The sequence below is a fragment of the Camarhynchus parvulus genome, chromosome 22, assembly GCF_901933205.1.
Source record: "Camarhynchus parvulus chromosome 22, STF_HiC, whole genome shotgun sequence".
Taxonomy (NCBI): Eukaryota; Metazoa; Chordata; class Aves; order Passeriformes; family Thraupidae; genus Camarhynchus; species Camarhynchus parvulus.
This window is the reverse complement of record NC_044592.1, coordinates 1,068,173-1,088,036: the sequence shown is the minus strand read 5'-3', so window position 1 is coordinate 1,088,036 and position 19,864 is coordinate 1,068,173. Positions and strand designations below refer to the sequence as shown.

General features: G+C 51.8%; 1 protein-coding gene across 1 annotated transcript in view; it reads right to left on the bottom strand.

Annotated features, from left to right (window-relative positions):
* LOXL2 (lysyl oxidase like 2) overlaps nucleotides 1-14,066 on the bottom strand; it is a 77,076-nt gene extending 63,010 nt beyond the window's left edge. The window contains 2 exon segments of the mRNA XM_030964289.1: nucleotides 244-652; nucleotides 13,939-14,066. Of these exon segments, the coding sequence (XP_030820149.1) occupies nucleotides 244-598 (355 nt within the window). The 5' untranslated portion in view covers nucleotides 599-652; nucleotides 13,939-14,066.
* Between the last annotated feature and the right edge of the window lie 5,798 nt (nucleotides 14,067-19,864).

Below are 19,864 nucleotides of genomic sequence, written 5' to 3'. Positions count from 1 at the left end.
CTGATCACTGATGATCAATACCAAAAATCAGGGATTATTGGGAGCTGGAAACATTCCCCAGAGTGCTCCAAGACCCCCTCACCTTCTCCTTTTCCATACTTGGAGCTGGGCAGCCAGGACACGGCCTCCACGTAGCCCAGCTCCTGCCACATGAGAGAAACACCCCAACAGCACCAATTAAACTGAAATTAGGGATTACTGGGAGCTGGAAACATTCCCCACAATGCTCCAGGATCTCCTTACCTTCTCCTTTCCCGTACTTGGAGCTGGGCAGCCAGGACACGGCCTCCACGTAGCCCAGCTCCCGGCACACCACGTGGGCGGCGTGGATGGAGAAGTCGTCGTCGCACACGGTGCCCCACTCTCCGCCGTAGAACACCTCCACCCTGCCCTCGTTGTGCTTCCTCTTCTGCCCCGCCAGCCTCAGCTGGATTTTGGGCACGTCTGGGGCTCTCTGGGGCGGCTGGAACACCTGGGGGGGCGGCTCGGGGTAGCCGGGCAGGTACGGCCAGGGCTCGTACTGGGCACAGCTCAGCCCGGCCAGCAGCAGCAGCAGCAGCAGGCAGTGGTTGGAGGGAAAAACTTGGGATCTTCCCATTTTCAGCGCTCACAGTCCTCAGAGGCAGAGCCAGGCAGTGCGGGCAGGGCTGTCCTGGAGGAAAATCGGGTTTTAATTAAAGTTTGTACTGATTCAAAATGGATATGATTTATAGTATTAAAGCATTGATACTATTTCATTTATTTCTATATGTTATTATTTATTTTATTGTTTATTATTTCTTATTTTACTTTTGTTTGTTCATATTATTTATATTATTATTTAGTATTTATATTATCATTTATTATTTATATTATTAATTATTATTTCTACTATTAATTACTGTTTCTATTCTTAATTATTATTTCCATTATTATCTTGGAAATTGGGGTTACCTCCAATGCCACCTGTAAAAACCAAAGTCACCTCAATTATTTCCTGTGGGGTGGGACAAACAAACTGAAACCTCCCCCATTTAGAAGTTTAGATCAACTTGCCACATGATTTCACCCCAAAAATCCATTTTCCCCAGGTAAAATTCTCTGTGCTGGGAGGTGTAGCAAATGATTTTCCTGTTTTCCTCCAGAAATCCAGCAGGAAAACTTCACCCCAATCCTGCAGGACAGAACTGAACCCTTTTTTCTCCCCATCGAGAGCCCAAACCCATCAGGAGCAGTGGAAAACCAGGAGGGTGAGGAAATCCCGTGGCCAGCAGTGAGGGATTTATCCTGAACTCCGGGTTCCCAGTGGGATAAAAGATTTATTTCTGTTCCTGCACGCCTGGTTCCATCTGTACAAACTCAAAACATCACCAGACACTTGGCAGAAGCCTTGGATGACCCTGGAATAGTGGAAAACATCTCCAGGTTTCGGTTGTAAGTCTGGATGGGGATTTGTTGGCGTCCAAGTGCTCCACGAGCACAGTTTAAGGCGGAAACAGACAACTTCTCGTGATTCACGAGAGGAATTTCATCCAGGAATGGAATCCTGTGAAATCCTGTCCTTTTCCTGCTTCCCACTGACGCCCAGGCACGTGGAGCGGTCAGGCAGGACACGTGGGGATGAGGATTCCATCATTCCCAAGTGAAGCAGTGCCAGAGCTCAGGGGGAAAATCCTCCCCAGACCTTGGGAGCTCCGTTGGCTCCTGGCAGCCACCGGAGGGGAGGGAGGATTTGGCTCCAAAGGAGATGTCTAGGAACTAAAACTCTCCGAAATTTCAGCTAAACCTGGTCTATCCTTTAAAAAAAAATTCCCAGAAAAATCACATCCTCACATAGAGATACAAAATCCACGAACAGCCTTTAAAGCTGAGGAGCACATGGATCAGAATTCCAGGACATTTCCAGGGCTGTGCCTCAGTTTCCCTGTGGGTTAAGCAGGGATGGGGCTCAGGAGATTCCTGCTGGAACGAAAAGGATTTTGCCGAGGAAGGGAGAAATGAAACAGAAGCTCGGGGACTAGAGCCCGGGATTGGAGGGGAAACAGGAAAAGCCAGAGGAGGTTTTCCAACAGATCTCATAAATCAGGATGGGGCGGGAAAATGAGAGGGAAAAAATCTTGGAAAACAAACATTGGGTTTCCAGGAGCCAATTTATTTGTAGGTCAGGAGGTGAGGCTGAGAGAGAGGAATAAAACCAGGTGCTGCCCCAGCCTGGGGAGGGCTGGAGGGGATGGGAGGAGGGAAATGCAGCTGCTGCTCCCTCTGGAGCGAGGAGAGGGGATTTTCCAACGGGAATGCAGCTGGCAGGGCAGGATCAGAGGGATCCCGGATCCAGGAGCTCCAGAAGGATCCAGGAGTTCCAGAGTGATTCAGAATTCGCGATCCAGGAGCTCCAGAGGGATCCAGGATCCCAGATCCAAGAGCTCCAGAATGATCCAAGATTCCAGATCCAGGAGCTCCAGAGCGATCCAGGATCCCAGATCCAGGGGATCCATGATCCTGGATCCAGGAGATCCAGAGTGATCCAGGAGCTCCAGAGTGATCCAGAATCCTGGATCCAGAAGATTCAGAGGGATCCAGGAGTTCCAGAGGGATCCAGAATCCTGGCTCCTGGAGCTCCAGAGGGATCCAGAATCCTGGCTCCAGGAGATCCAGAGGGATCCAGGAGCTCCAGTTCCTGGACTGGTCCCAGCCATCAGCCCTGACCCCAAGCCCAGCAGCACCGGGCTCTGAACAAACCCCTGGAGATGTTTGGATGGACACAGGGTGGGTTCAGCCCAGGGGACAAACAGGGGCTGGGAGGTGCTCCTGGATGGAGAGAAAATTCCAGGGATCCCCCTGGATCTTGGCAGGGAAGGACGGGTGGGAATTGTCAGTCCAAACCCCAGAGGGGAGGAGTTTCACCTCAGCAGAGCCTCGAGCTCTGCAGCAAGATCTGGGCAGCTTCAGGTTTCATTTTTAAACATCTGGTTTGATCTGCTCCATCCCTAAACAACATCTGCATTGATCTGCTCCATCCCTAAACATCTGTCTTGGTTTGTTCCGTCCCTCAACAACATCTGTGCTGATCTGTGCCGATCTGTGCCATCCCCAAACATCTGTACTGATTTGTTCCACCCCTAAACAACATCTGCATTGATCTGTTCCACCCCTAAACATCTGTCTGGATCTTCTCCATCCCTAAACATCTGCATTGATCTGCTCCATCCCTAAACATCTGTCTTGGTTTGTTCTATCCCTCAACAACATCTGTGCTGATCTGTGCCATCCCCAAACATCTGCACTGATCTGTTCCATCCCTAAACATCTGCATTGATCTGCTCCACCCCTAAACATCTGCTTGATCTGCTCCATCCCTAAACATCCCCATTGATCTGCTCCACCCCTAAACATCTGCATTGATCATCTCCACCCCTAAACAACATCTGCATTGATTTGCTCCACCCCTAAACATCTGTCTGGATCTGCTCAATCCTTAAATATCTGTATTTATCTCTTCCATCCCCAAACATCTGTCTTGATTTGTTCCATCCCTCAACAACAACTGTCTTGATCTGTTCCATCCCCAAACATCTGGTTTGATCTGCTCCACCCATGAACATCTGTCTGGATCTTCTCCACCCCTAAACATCTGTATTGATCATGTCTGTCCCCAGACATCTGGTTTGATCAGCTCCATCCTCAGTGGCTGCTGTTCCTTGCTTTTTAAAGCATTTTTAAACCCTCAGCAAACCCTCCTCAAAAACGAAATTGGGTTGCAGAAGCTCTCCCGAAAAATTCAGCTGAGGAGGCTGATTTAGCCCCAAACTCCCGGCTGGTTTTAGAAAGGGTCATTTTTTGGGTCTCTAAAGGGTCATTATTTGGTTTCTAAAGGGTCATTAAAGCTTTCCCAGGGCTGTCCCACACACTGAGAACGCAGGGCTCTGTTTATAAATATTTGTATTTCTATTTCTGGGAGCATCTGGATGGTCCTGCAGCCACGTGAGGGAAATTTGGGAAGGAAAAGGCAGATAAAGAGTGGAGCAACCTCCCAGTCAAACCCTGCAGCTGTCAGAGATAGAGCAGCACTTCAGCATCATGAGCGGAACATGAAAAAATTCCCCTCTTGGGCCAGTTTTGGTTTATTTCTGAGCCTCCAGAAAGCTCCATGTTAACTAAACCTGAATATTGGAGAGGAGAATGTCAACTAAACCCGAATATTGGAGAGGAGAATGTCAACTAAACCCGAATATTGGAGAGGAGAATGTCAGCTAAACCCGAATATTGGAGAGGAGAATGTCAACTAAACCCGAATATGTGAGGGGAGAATGTCAACTAAACCCGAATATTTGAGGGGAGAATGTCAACTAAACCCGAATATTTGAGGGGACAATGTCACCTAAACCCGAATATTGGAGGGGAGAAAAGGTTCAACAAAGAGCCCAGAGCCTGGCCCGTGCCAAGGCAAACAGGAACCCGTGTCAGCCCCGCTTTGGGGGTCCCTGGGGCTCGGGGAACAACCCCAAGCTCTGAACTCCCCTTCCAGCCCTTCCCCTGCTCAAACCCAACCTCTGCAGCCGTTTCATGGAGGACTGGAGCCAAAAGACACAGCAATTTGGGGAAAGCGTGCGGAGCAGGGCTGGGGATGGCTCCGAGCCTGCGGAGGTGTTAATGAGCCGAGCCCTGCCAGGTGCCAGAGCCTTTCCAAGAATCCCGGCCCCGAGAGACCTCGGGAGCAGCTGCGAGGGAGGGGAAGGTCACGGCACAGCTCCAGGGCGCTTTAATTGGGACCAAGATTAGCCTGGCAGACACTAATTGGGATTAGAGCGGATCCAGGAGGTGGAATTTTCACTCCTGGCAAAGCCTGGCTGAGCCCAAAATGGGTTTGCTGCTGTTCCCCAGGGATTCAGGGATTTGGGATCATCAGTATCCTGATCCACAAGGATCATCCAAATCCTGCACAGGGAAAGGAGAAAACTCTCACGGAGCTGGAGAAATCCTGGTGAGAGAGGATAAAGCGCCACAGAGGGAATTCTGGCTGGGAAACAAGGAATTCCAACGAGATTGTAGGAACACATTCCCCACCCAATCCTGGGACAAATGGCTCAGGGCACTCAGGTGGGGCAGCACCGTGTCCCTTCTTTGCTGTGGGATCAGGAGGGGCTCCTCCAGGGGAAGGCACTTGAAAACCACTCAGAAATCCCATTACATGTGCAAAAATCCTGGGGAATTTCTGCACAAGACTGGGACAGGAGCAGCGCCCTGAGCTCCCTCCAATCCCAAACACCAGGAGACAAAACTTCCACAGGTCCTGTGTCCCCCAAAATAAACCCTCAGCCCCTGTTCAGTGAGGGACTCAAGAAAATTTCCTCAGATTAAGCCAGGAAGAGCAGAATCCAGAGGGATTCCACAGCCACAGTTTGGGATTCCCACACAAAACAGCAGCCCAGCTCCAAGGGGAAACTTGAGGAACTCAGCAGAACCCAGGGAAAGCTCCCAGGGCCTCAGCACTGAAATGGACTCTCAGCTTTTGTCTGTCCCGAGGGGACAGGAGGGAAAATTGGGAATTCTGGCATGGCAGAGCTCAGGCTGGGCTTGCCCCATCCCTGGAAATGGCCAAGGCCAGGCTGGATGGAGCTTGGGGCACCCAGGGGTGCTGGATGGGGGTGGGAGGAGATGGGATTTGAGGGATTTAAAGTCCCTTCCCACCCAACCCATTCCATGGCTCTGATCCACAGCATCCAGGTCCTTTTTCACTGGGATTCGAGGCCAGGACTGGTTTGGAGCATTGAGAGCAGAGAAGATTGCCCAGCAGCTCCTTCACTGCACAGAAATCCTGGATTTATTCTCCCCTGAAATCTCCCTGCTCGGCTCCGAGACATTTTAGGGCTCTGATACCCAGAACTCTCCCTGCCCTGCACGCAGCAGGGATGGCTCAGCCGCAGCCTCACCCAAACAACATTTAAAGGGCACGGGCAGCACCAGCTGCACCCACACATTATGGGGGCCCCAGAAACCACAAGAACACAACCGAACATGGAAAATATTCCAGCAAAACCACAGCTCTGCCGCTGGCACGAGCACTTGGACACCTTCTCCCTTCCAGTCTGGGGCAGCTGCACGTGCTGAACCGCCTGAGAATGAATCCAGGCTGAAGGTTGCAGGAGGTTTGGTTTGGGCTGGATTTTCCCTTCCTTTCGGGCCCAGTGCTCCCCTCACGGCCTCTAACGACCTCCAGATTTATCCCTGACGTCAGGGCAATATTTTGGTCTCTCCATTCAAAGGAATCCAAGTCAGAGCATTAAAAACCCGTCGAGCAGAGCCAGTGGAGAAGGCAGGAAATGCTCCAGCTCTCCTGGTTCTCTGTGCCATATTCCAGGCTGGGAGCCGAGATCCATCCCCACAGGAATGTGTAATTTAAGGCTTCCAGGCATGATCCTGGTGGCGGCTGACTCAGCCCTTTCCAGTCCTGGGTCCTGAAGGGAACAGAGGCACGGGATGGCAAGGAAAAAACATGGAATTGTTGTGGAATCCTGGGATGGTCTGGGTTGGAAAGGATTTAAATCCCATCCAGTGCCACCCCTGCCATGGGCAGGGTCAGCTCCCACTGTCCCAGGGTGTCCATCCCTGGGCACTGCCAGGGATCCAGGGGCAGCCGCAGCTGCTCTGGGAATTCCTTCCCAATATCCCCTCCATCCCTGCCCTCCGGCAGTTTAAAACCAATGCCCCTTGTCCTGGCACTCTGCCCATTTAAAATCCTCTCCCTCCTTTTCACGGGCCTCCCAAAGCTCCTAATCCTGAGTTTTCCCTTCTCCAGCACTTTCCCAGGTGTAACAGAGCCCGCTCATCTCCGGAGCCAAACCCAGCCGAAATTCCCCTTCTGAATCCCATCCAGTCACCCAGCAAGGGATGAGCTCAGACAGACCCCAGAACCAGACACTTCCCTGCTCCCGTCCTCACCCAGACAACAAAGGGAAACTCTGGAGCGGGACGGGAGCCCTTTGTGCCCGGGGAGGCAGCAGCGGGAGCGGGGACAATTGTCCCGATTGTCCCCGGGGCTCTGAACCGTTGGTGTTCAGCCGCTTGGAACCGGGGAATCTCCGGGAATCCCTGCATCCCCAATTCCCTGCTCCATCGCCCCAGGGGCATTCCTCAGGGTGGGGGTAGGATTTCCCTTGGAGCAGGAATCCCGGGAATCCCTGCATCTCCAATTCCAGCTGCATCACCCCAGGTGCGTTCCTGGGCTGGGAACAGGAATCCCGGGAATCCCTGCATCCCCAATTCCCTGCTCCATCGCCCCAGGTGCACTCCTCAGGGTGGGAGCAGGATTTCTCTGGAAACAGGAATCCCAGGAATCCCTGCATCCCCAATTTCACTCTCCATCGCCCCAGGTGCATTCCTCGGGCTGGGAACAGGAATCCTGGGCATCCCTGCATCCCCAATTCCCTGTTCCACCACCCGAGGTGCATTCCTCGGGGTGGAAGCAGGAATCCTGGGAATCCCGGGAATCCCTGCATTCCCGATTTCACTTTCCATCACCCCAGGTGCATTCCTCGGGCTGGGAACAGGATTTCTCTGGGAATGGGATTTCTCTTGAAACAGGAATCCCGGGAATCCCTGCATTCCCAATTTCATCTCCATCACCCCAGGTGTGTTCCTCGCCCCAGGTGCATTCCTCGGGGGGTGGATTTCCCTTGGAACAGGAATCCCGGGAATTCCTGCAATTCCAGCTCCATCATCCCAGGTGCATTCCTCAGGGTGGGAACAGGAATCCCAGTGCCACGGGAGGAGTTCTCCAGGCTCTTCTCCACTGGGAGCCTCTCAGGAATCGTCAAAGGGAATAAAATCCCACCATTCCCTGGGGTGAGATGTTGGATACCTTCTCCCACTGCTCCAAGAGAGCAGGGGCTCTCCAAGGGTTAAATCCCCATGGATTAAATCCCTTCTCATTCCCACTCCTAAAAACCTGAGCCACAAAGGTCCCTGGAAGGATCAGAGGCACCAAGCACTGGCAGAAAATCCCAAACTCCTGAGCCGGGGGAACAATCAGAGCAGAGATTTCCCGGTTGGAAAAGGAGCTCTGGAATAGCCCAGGGAGCCATGGAATGGTTCAGGTTGGAAAATGGAGTTTCAGACCATCCAGTGCAGGCCACCACCTTGTTCACCCCCAAACCACGTCCAGGTGTGCCTGGAAGTCCCAGGGATGGTGACTCCACCTTGGCTGCCTGTTCCAGGGCATTTGGGAATGTTTGCCAGGCAAGGAGGGGAAAGTGCAGCAGGCAGAGAGCAAAGAGGGATGGAAAAATCCCTGTGAAAATTCCCTGATCGAGCCCTTTTCATCACTGATTGAACCTGAAAATCCTGCAATGGTTTGGGATGGAAGAGACCAGAAATCCATCCAATGCCACCCCTGCCATGGCAGGGACAGCTCCCCCTGTCCCAGGTGCTCCAGCCTGGCCTTGGGCACTGCCAGGGATCCAGGGGCAGCCACAGCCCCTGGGAATTCCATCCCAGCCAGGAATTCCTTCCCAAAATCCCATCCAGCCCTGCCCTCTGGCAGTGGGAGCCATTCCCTGCCCCTCCAGGCCCTCCTGCCCAGCACATTCCCAGTGTCCAGGGCTGTTCCTGCAGCATCCACAGAGGGATGGGGAAATAAAATCAAAGAATCCTGGAATGGTTTGGGCTGGAAGGGACCTTAAATCCCATCCCATCCCACCCCATCCCACCCCATCCCATCCCATCCCATCCCATCCCATCCCATCCCATCCCATCCCATCCCATCCCATCCCATCCCATCCCATCCCATCCCATCCCATCCCATCCCACCCCTGCCATGGCAGGGACACCTCCCCCTGTCCCAGGGGCTCCAGCCTGGCCTTGGGCACTGCCAGGGATCCAGGGGCAGCCACAGCTCCCTGGGAATCCCAGCCCAGCCCCTCCCCACCCTCCCAGGCAGGAATTCCTTCCCGAATTTCCCCCCCGTTCAGTTGGAGCCCACCCCCCTTTCCCCAGCACTGCAGTTCATGCACTGGGAATTCCAGGTTCCCATTTCCAGGAATTTCTTGGAGCAGCCAGGCCAGGGCTGGCCCTGGACCCTGGGAGTGTCAAATCTCCATTCCTGCTCCTTCTCCCACCGCAGGCCCAGGGAGGAGAGCAGGAGATCAGGGACCTGCAGGTGGAACAGCTGGATCCAGCTGTGCCGTGGGCAGAAGATGCTCCACACATCCCTCTCTTCCCAGGAGAGCTTTTTGTGCCTCCTGGGATGCAGTGAGGGGCAAAAATGTAAACTGAATGGGAATTGGAGGAGATATGGGAAGAGGCCACAGCCTGGATTTGGGAGCTGCCCCTTCAGGAAAGGTCTGGCCATGGATCTGGGGGTTGTTCCCTGGAAAAATTCCCCTGTTCCCACAAATTTTAGGGCATTTATCTTTATAAACGTCAATATATCCTCATAAATATATCCTTATAAATATCCTCATAAATATATCCTTATAAATACATCTTTATACAAATAAATATGAAGACAAATATCTTTTTATAGCAATAAATTTCTCCTGACAGAGATAAATTTCTCCTGATATAGATTCTTGTCCTGCTGCATTCCCAGATTTCTAAACCAGGATCTCTGTCATGTTCTAAGCCCTCCTGGTCTTTTACTCTTTATGTTTTTTATCTCCACACAGCAGAAACCACTTAAACACCAAAAATTCATCTGAAGGGAAAAATTGACCCCAGAGAGGGATCCTGAGCGAGCTGAAGGAGCGGAGCTCAGCCCAAATTTCCATGGAGAGGATTTCCAGGCAGATCTGGAATCCTCCAAGGAGGAGGGGATCACTGCTCGCCCTCTGGGTGATGCTGTTTTAATTAATCTCCCTAATCCAGCAGGGGACAGCCAGGCTCCAAACCAGGCTGTTGTTATTGCTGGGAAATCCCCCTTGGAATAACAAATTTCCATCCTGGATTAGGAGTGGAACTTTTCCTCCTCTCAGGGCGTTTGCGCAGGTGGGAATGGGAAATGTGGGACAGAAAGTGGCAAAAAAAAGACTTTAAAAAAGGGCCATGAAGGTGTCCAGAAAGGGCTCAGAAAGTGTCCAAAAAGGGCCCTGAGGGTGTCAAAAAAAAGGGCTCAGAAAGTGTCCAAAAAGGGCCCTGAGGGTGTAAAAAAAAAGGGCCCTGAAAGTGGCAAAAAGAGCCCTGAAGTCGTCAAAAAAGGGCCCTAAGGGTGGCAAAAAAGGGCCCTGGAACTGTCCAAAAAGGGCCCAGAGAGGTGTCCAAAAAGGGCTCAGAAAGTGGTAAAAAAGGGCCCTGGAGTGTCCAAAAAGGGTCCTGAGGGTGTCCAAAAAGGGCTTGGAAGTGTCAAAAAAGGGCTCTGAAGGTGCCAAAAAAAGGGCCCTGGAAGTGTCAGAAAAGGGCCCTGAAGGTGGTCAAAAAGGGCTCAGAAATTGTCCAAAAAGGGCCTGAGGCCAAAAAGGGCCCTGGAAGAGTCTAAAAGGGGCCCTGAGGGTGCCAAAAGGGCTCCGAAAGGGGCCCTGAGAGGTGTCAAAAAAGGACCCTGAAGATGTCCAAAAAAGGGCTCAGAAAGTGTCCAAAAAGGGCCCTGAGGGTGTAAAAAAAAAAGAAAAGTGGCAAAAGAGCCCTAAGGGTGCCAAAAAGGGCCCTGGAACTGTCAAAAAAGGGCCCAGAGAGGTGTCAAAAAACCAGCCCTGGAACTGTCCAAAAAGTGTCCTGAGGGTGTCCAAAAAGGGCTTGGAAGCGTCAAAAAAAGGGCTCTGAAGGTGGCAAAAAAAAAAGGGCCGGAAATGTCAAAAAAAGGGGCTCGAAAGCGTCAAAATAAAAAGGGCTCAGGGTGTCAACAAAGGGCCCTGAAGGTGTCAGAAAAGGGCTCTGAGGGTGTCCAAAAAGGGCCTGGAAAGTGTCCAAAAGGTGTCAAAAAAAGAGCCCTGAAAAAAAAAAAAAGGGCTCAGAAGGTGTCAAAAAGGGCCCTGGAAATGTCCAAAAAAGGGCTCAGAAAGTGGCAAAAAAAGGGCCCTAAGGTGTCCAAAAAAGGGCCCTGAAAGTGTCAAAAAAAAGCCCTGAAGGCAAAGCCCTGACACTTTCTGAGCAAAAAAGGGCTCAGAAAGCATAAAAAAAAAAGGGCTCAGAAGGTGTCAAAAAAAGGCACTGAAAGCGGCAAAAAAGGGCCCTGAGAGGGTCCAAAAAAGGGCCCTGAGAGTTGCAAAATAAAGGCCCTGAGGGTGTCAAAAAAAGGCCCTGAGAGGTGGCAAAAAATGGCTCAGAAAGTGTCAAAAAAGGGCCCTTAGAGTGTCAAAAGAGGGCCCTGAAAGAGTCAAAAAAAGGCCAAGAGAGCGTCCAAAAAAGGGCCCTGGGGGTGTCCAAAAAGGGCTCTGTCTGTCTGTCTGTCTGTCTGTCTGTCTGTCGAACACTGACCCCCAGGAGAGCTCCGCATTTGACCTGAGGCTGTGGGGAAATCTTCCAAACTGGAATGACAGAACTGGGATTGTGGGAGTGGAGTTTGGATAGAGGCGTGTGACATCACAGGGGGGAAACTCAGCGTTTAAGGTTTTAGAATATAGTCATACATTCTATTTTAGATATAAATGTAAATATATAATCTAGAAATACTAAAATATAAATACTGAATTATAAACACTAAATATAAGCACACAAAATATAAACAGATATATAAATATAGATATAGATATAGATATAAATATAAATATAAATATAAATATAAATATAAATATAAATATAAATATAATATATAAATATAAATATAAATATATAAATATAAAGCAAGATAGAGGTTTTAGGGCAGAGGCTGGTCCTTCTTCACTTCCTTCATGAGTTTAAGTGGTATTGTGTAAATAGATTTAAAAAGTCCACACTACAGGCCACAAGTGGTCGGTTATTAAATTAAAAATAAAAATAACTTCAGTGTCATTTCTTAATTAGACAATTAATCCATAACAAGCCTTGGAGAGAGAGATTGGGCTCCATTTTTTAGTTTGTTAGAGTGAAATGCTGTAAAACTCACAGTTGGTGAGACTGAAATATAAATAAGAACCAAATAAACATCTAAGGAAGCATAGTATAAATAAGAACCAAATAAACATCTAAATAAGTATAATATGAATAAGAACTAATAAACATCTAAGGAAATGTAATATAAATAAGAACTAATAAACGTCCAAGTCCAAACAAGAATTAATGTCTCGTGCATTTAATCCCAACCCTGGCAAAATGCGGGGATCGTCCCAGTGCCCCAAACTGGGAGCTCTGGTTTGAAACCACACCAGGAATGCTCTGGAAGTGCCCAGGAGGGGAAGGGATAAAAGGGGAAAATGAATAGAAATTATATTAATTAATGAATATGGATTAATTAATCAATGAATATAAATTAATTCATTAATGAATATAAATAAATAATTAATATCATTTCCTTAGCAGAAAGGGAAGCAGAACAGAGCACAGGGACAGTAAAGAGTCAAATAATGGATATAAAACCCCAGAGCTCATTGCTGGGTCCATTTTGGGGTCTCAGCCTGTGAGAGGAGTGAAATTCCAGATTTCCCATTAAATCCCCCCCAGGACCCTCGTCCTGGGCTCCATCACCCAACTCTGCAACCCCCGCGGCTTTTCCGAGCTGCTGAAACTTCCCTCGAGCTTTTCCCCCTAAAATTCTCATTTCTGCACCCCCAAAGCTCTGCTGGCTTGGACCGGAGAGGAATTCTGAGCCCAGCACCGCCCGATTTAAGGATTAAATTTCCTTTAAAAACGCGTTTTCGGGGATGTTTCCCAAGCTCCTCCTGCCCTGGGGGCCGGGATCATCGGAATTCCCTCCCGGAGCCCCCAGCATCGCTCCGAGGTGATTCCTCCCTGAGCACTCGGATATCCCAGCAATTCACGCTTTTATTTCATTTAATTTGATTTTAACTGCTCCCCACTCCCCAGCTGAGGAAATTCCACCACGGTGGGTGGCTCAATGCAGAGAAAACTGGCAAGGAGGAGCCCTAAATCCCTGATTTTCGGGCTTTTTGCCAGGAAAAATTGGAAGCACCGCGCTGTCACCTTTATGGGATGATTGTGGGAATGATGAATTCCTTTCCTGCTGCACTCCCAGATATCCAAACTTGGATCTTCCTCTCTAATATTCTAAATTATCTGGGCTTAGATCTTTTATCCACAGCTGTTTGATTAACAACAAAAAACTCATGGGGAAGGAAATATTGATCCCAATTATTGGTGAGCTCAGCCCGGCTCGGGTTGAACATCCCGCGTTTCTCCGGGGCAGTTTTCCAGGTGGATATCCCCAAGTAATCCTAAAAATCACCAGGATAAAGCAGTTTCCAAGGAGCTGCTGGGAGGCTCAGGGGATCCCCAGCAGTGACAGCAGGAAAAACAAAATCCTTAATTCAGGACATATTTGGCACCTTCTGCCAAACATCTGCCCCTGAGTTTTCCCTGTGAAAAAACGGGAATTATCCAGAGAGGAGAACCCCAAATCCTCCCCCGAAATGCCCAACGCTGATGGCACCAACCGGGGTTTCTGCTCGAAATTCGGGATATTTTACCAAAATCCCAGCTCAGGCATTGCCCAAAGTTCAACTCGTCTTTTATTCCAGTCGGGAATGGCTGGGAGCAAAAAAGGGATAAAATCTCCAGCTCGGCCAGGACTTCTTTAAAGTGACACCGAAACTCTTCGGCATCGCAGCCCGGCCAAATGCGGGGTGAAGAATCGCCCCAAAACTCGGAATTAGGAGAATTAGTTTAGGAGAATGAGCTTAGAATTAGGAGAAACATCACATTTTTTCCCCCTCCAGTCTCTTACCACGATGCGAGAGAGAGAAAAACACATTCGGAGGGAAGAAGGGAAATGAAACTTTCAGCCGCGAAGAAAGAGAGGTTTGGAAATGTTGAAATTAATGAATTTTTTTTTTGCGGCAATAAAAGCCCAAACCCGGCTCGCAGCCCCGAATTTACCTGAATCGGCGGTGCCCGTGCTGGGGGCAGCTCAGCCCAGCCCCAGCCAGGTTTTGCTGCGGGGCTGAGCGCGGTGAAATCCTCCCGCAGGCAGGGAAATGTGCGGCGGGCGCCGCTGCTTCCTGCCCAATTTCACTGGGCTCGTTCGCAAACCCCTCCCCGGGCCGTGAGCTCAGCGCTCCTCCCGGCCGGGCCCGAGCGGGGCGGCGGCCGCGCTTCCCAAAAAACCGCAAATCAATCAAGAAATAAATAAATAAAAAAGGATGAGGAACGTGGGTTTGGGATCCGGGTGTCCCCAGAGAATAAATCCTGGGAGTTATCCCGGCCCCCGCGGTGAAATTTTAATGTTTAAGGGCTCTGAGGTGATTCAGTCCCTGAGAGGTGGGATCTGGGAATGGGATCCAGGGATGGGATCTGGGGATGGGATCTGGGGATGGGATTTGGGGATGGGATTTGGGGATGGGATCTGGGATGGGATTTGGGGATGGGATTCAGGGATGGGATTCAGGGATGGGATCTGGGGATGGGATTTGGGATGGATTGGGGGTGGGGGTGGGTGGGGGGGATGGAGATGGGACGATGGATTGGGGATGGGATTTGGGGATGGGATTCGGATAAGACTGGATGGATTGGAATGGAGGGATTGGGGATGGATTCAGGACTGGGGAGGGATTGGGATGGATTGATGGATTGGGTGGGATCTGGGATAGAAGGATTAGGGATGGGATCTGGGGATGGGATCTGAGAATGGGATCTGGGATGGGATTCAGGGATGGGATTCAGGGATGGGATTCAGAGATGGGATCCAGGGATGGGATCCTAGCACACGGCTGCTGTCCATGGATTTTTCTCTGGGATCCTCCTGCACAGCAATTCCAACTCAATTCCATTCATCAGGGTTAGAAATCCCAGCTTTAATGCCCAATTCCAGACGCATTCCCATCAGGAGCCTTCTCCCTTTCCCCAGCTTTTCCATCCCTCCCATGATTTATCCGCTCCAGGTAATTCCAGCTTCAGGGCCCAACTCCATCCTCTGGAAAAGCTGAGTTTGATCCAATTCCAGCTGCTCCAGAAGCAATTCCCATGGGAATTGGGAAGGGAATTTGCACTGGATTGGGCACCAGCATTAAAGGAAATCAATGGGATTTTGGGAAAAAATTCCTCCCTGGGAGGGTGAGGAGGGGCTGGGATGGAATTCCCAGAGGAGCTGGGGCAGCTCCATCCCTGGAAGTGCCCAAGTCACTTCCAGAGAAAAAAGATCCTTGGGATGTGGGATCCATGGGATGTGGGATCTGTGGGATGTGGGACCTTTGGAATTTGGGATGCCTGGAATTTGGGATCTCTGGGATTCGGGATCCTTGGGATATGGGACCTTTGGAATTAGGGAGCTTTGGGCTGTGGGATCTCTAGCCTATGGGATCTCTGGGATTTGGGATCCTTGGGATTTATGACTCTGGGATGTGGAATCTCTGGGATGTGGGATCTTTGGAATGAGGGGTCTCTGGGCTATGGGATCTCTGGGATGTGGGATATCTGGGATGTGGGATCTCAGGGATTTGGGATCTCGGGGATTTGGAGCAGCCTGGGATAGGGGAAGGGGGTGTGGTGGGATGAGCTCTCAGGTCCTTTCCCTGCACCAGGAATTCTCAGGGAAAAGGACAAACCCTGGGAATTGGACCCTGACCCTCAGCAGAGCCACCTCCCCCAGCCTGGGGACATCTCCTGTCCCAGGAGAAGCCGCAGGAGCAATTCCAGGCTGGAATGAGGGATGTGGGAGAGGAACGTGTCCGGCCCCGCACGGGTCAGGCCAGGCCAGGGCAGGATGTTTTATCCATGAAAAATCCCAGCTGATGGAAGGGAGGGCTTGGGATGAAACATCCAGCAGGAATCCCGCAGAGGCTGCCCCGGATTCAGGGAATTTGCTGCCCCCTCTGTCCCACAGCCGGGTAAGAGCCAGGGAAAAGGGATTTGGAAACAGCCTGGAATCACACAGGGGAAATTGCTGCTCCAATGGATCTGGGAAACTGGGAAAGCACTTCATGGATCGCGATTTTCAGCACTTTGCACGTGGATTTTCACCCCAAACCCCTGCACAGATCCCAGCTGAATCCCCTCCGTGCCTCACTCCCAGCCCCCGTTCCCGGTCCCATCCCTTCCCCGGGGTTTTCCCTGCCCTGGGGACACGCCTGGCTTTGACCGAGCAGTTCCAGTCATGCTCCCTGCTCCCAGGAGCAGGAACGGGCCGCTGGCTGCTCTAATTCCCTCATTTGCTGCAATTTCCCTCATTTGCTGCAATTTCCCTCATTTGCAGTTCCCGGGGAAGGCTCATTGCCTCCCCATGCCGCTGTTCGCACCCTGCAGGCTCCGTGGGGCGACTCGACCTCCCCAAATCCGGGAGCAGCTCCCTGAAAGCTTTTCCCTGCTGAGATGATCCCGGAGATCCCAAAACCTGCAGGAATTTTAGGGCCACGTGGCCGTTTTCAGGGACCCAGTGGGAATTTCCTGCAATGGGTGATTGAAGGGCCAGATCCCAATAGTTGAGAACCCCAAAATTGTGGAGAAATGAATGAATATCTCCCCTCAAAAAGCTAGTTCTGTATTTAAAGCTCCCTAAAAGCTTTTCCCTGCTGAGATGATCCCGGAGATCCCAAAACCTGCAGGAATTTTAGGGCCACGTGGCCAATTCAGGGATCCACTGGGGAATTCCTGCAATGGGTGATTGAAGGGCCAGATCCCAATGGCTCAGAAACCCCAAAATTCTGGAGAAATGAATCCATATCTCCCCCTAAAAAGCTCTTTCTGTATTTAGAGCTCCCTAAAACCTTTCCCCTGCAGAGGTGATCCTGGAGATCCCAAAACCTGCAGGAACTTTAGGGCCACGTGGCCGTTTTCCCACCCAAGGGACCCAGTGGGAAGCTCCTGCAATGGAACTGCAAATAACAAATCCCAGATTGGAGAATTCCCAGGTGGGAACAGCTCTCTTCCAAAAATCACAGCTGGATCAATCCCACATCATTCTGAACCTCTGCCAGGGGGTTGTGGTTTTAAATTAATTCAGGGCTTTGATTTATCCCATGCAGGGAAAGGATTGAAGAGCCAGATCCCAATGCTTGAGAACCCCAAAATTCTGAAGAAAAGAAACAATAACTCCCCCCTAAAAATTATTTCTGTATTTAAAGCTCCCTGAAAGCTTTTCCCTGCTGAGATGATCCTGGAGATCCCAAAACCTGCAGGAATTTTAGGGCCACGTGGCCGATTCAGGGATCCACTGGGGAATTCCTGCAATGGGTGATTGAAGAGCCAGATCCCAATGGCTCAGAAACCCCAAAACTGTGGAGAAATTAATCAATATTTCCCCCAAAAAGCTTTTTCCATTTTTAATCCCTGTGGGAATTTCTCCAGCTTGGAATCATGGAATGGCTTGGGTGGGAAAGGACATAAAATGATCTCGTTCCACCCTTCCACTATCCCAGGTCCTTCCAACCTGGCCTGGGGCAGCCCCACATTATCCAAACCCCTGGGAGGTTTCAAAGCCGAGCTGGGAAAAACCCAAATTCCAGAGAAATCTTCCCAGCAGGAGCATTTCCCTGCAGGCCCTGGGGCTTGGGGATGGCTCCAGGCGTTCCCAGAGAACGCAGATCTGCCTTTATTTCCCTCCTTCCTTTTTTAATGAGTTAATTCCTTTATTTCCACCCTTTCAGGAAAAGGCTGGATCAGTGCTGGGGTCTGCCGTGGAATGGGAGCTCCTGGATCTCCTGGGAGAAGGAAAATCCCATTCCTTGTCTGGGACTCCTCAGGGAAGGAATCGGGTGCTGGAAGGTGAACGCAGGAGGCACAAAGGATCCCCCACATCCGCTCCCCGACGGATTCCCACCCCAGGAGATGAGGATGGAACAGGGAAAATGAAGATTTTCCCCCCCAAATAAACCACGAAGAGAGGGAATTTCTAGGAAGGAGGAGGAGGAGAAGCGCAGCTGGAGGCGGGGGCAGCGCTGGGGAGGCACCGCGAGCGCATCCCAGGAAAATCTGGGAATGAGGATCGGGGGTTCTGCCCCTTCCTGCGGGATCCGAGCCCGGGAATCCCCGGCCCTTCCCGGCAGAGGGAGAAGCGCCCTGCCCGAGGGGAGCTCCGGAGGGACCGGGGTGGGAGCCGGGGGTGGGACCCGGGAGTGGGAACTGAGGGTGGGAACTGGGGATGGGATCTGGGAATGGGAGCTGGGAATGGGATCTGGGAGTGGGATCTGAGGGTGGGAACTGGGGATGGGATCTGGGAATGGGAGCTGGGAATGGGATCTGGGAGTGGGAACTGGGAATGGGATCTGGGAATGGGATCTGGGAGTGGGAGCTGGGAATGGGATCTGGGAGTGGGATCTGAGGGTGGGAACTGGGGATGGGATCTGGGAGTGGGAGCTGGGAATGGGATCTGGGAGTGGGAACTGGGAATGGGATCTGGGAATGGGATCTGGGAGTGGGAGCTGGGAATGGGATCTGGGAATGGGATCTGAGTGTGGGAACTGGCAATGGGATCTGGGAATGGGATCTGGGAGTGGGAACTGGCAATGGGATCTGGGAGTGGGATCTGAGTGTGGGAACTGGGAATGGGAACTGGGAGTGGGATCTGGGAGTGGGAACTGGGAGTGGGAGCCAGGAATGGGATCCGGGAATGGGGTCCAGGAATGGGACCTGGGGGTGGGATCTGGAGATGGGATCCAGAGATCAGATCCAGGGACAGGATCCAGGGACAGGATCAGGGACAGGATCCAGGGAAGTCACCTCAGGAGCCCCCAATCCCTCAGGCCTTGGGAAAGGCTGATCCGAGGAAAAGGGAGAAGAGGCAGGAACTGAGCAGGGTTGGGCTGGGGAAGGGGAGGATGCTCAGGAACACCCCAGGAAATCCCAAATCCCAAATCCCTCCTCAGCCTTTAGGGAAAACCTGGGAGTGCTGATTCCCTGTGCCAGGCAGGGAACGGGTCCTGACAGGGACAGGGACAGAGAGAGGGACAGGAACAGGGACACAGGGAATGGGCAGGGACACAGGGAGGGGACACAGGGACAGGGACAGAGGGACAGGGACACAGGGGACAGAAACATGGGGAGGGGACCCAGGGACAGGGGGAAGGGACAGGGATGCAGGGTGGGGACAGGACACGGGGCAGGGACAGGGACACAGGGAGGGGACACAGGGACATGGGGACAGGGACATGGGAAAGGGACAGGGACACGGGGAGGGGACCCAGGGAAGGGACGGGGACACAGGGACAGAGGGAAGAGACAGGGATGCAGGGATGGGACAGGGACTCAGGGAAGGGACAGGGACAGGGAAGGGACACGGGGACACAGGGACACAGTGAGGGGACAGGGACACGGGAAAGAGACAGGGAAGGGACAGAAACATGGGGAAGGGACACAGGGACAGGGACACGGGGACAGGGACACGGGGAGTCCTCCCGGCCCATTGCGGCTCTCAGGAGCTTCACGCGTTATTTGATACCAACAATGGGACCTCGGGAGCAACAATGGGACTTTGGGGACAACAATGGGACAATATCTGGGGACAATTCCGGCACTTTGGGGACAACAATGGCCCTCGGCAGGGACGAGGTGCCCCGGCCCAGCCGCTCAGTGTCCCCGTGTCCCTCCGGCGGGGACACAAGGATCCCGCAGGAGCCGCCCCCTCGCTCTCCCTTTGGGGCCGTTCTTGGGCGTTCTCCGCACGGAAACCCCAAAGGAAAGAGGGGTTGGGGTCGGTTTAAAGGGCCGCGGCGATTTGGGATCGTTCCCTGCCCCGCTCCCCTCCTCACCTGTCCCTAAAGCAGCTGCAGAAGGAAAATGGATTTTGTCCGGGCAGGAAATCCCAAATCCCAGCGTGGGTCGGGAATTCCAGGCTGAGGATCCCAAAGGAATCACCCCAGGGCTGGGGTGGAAA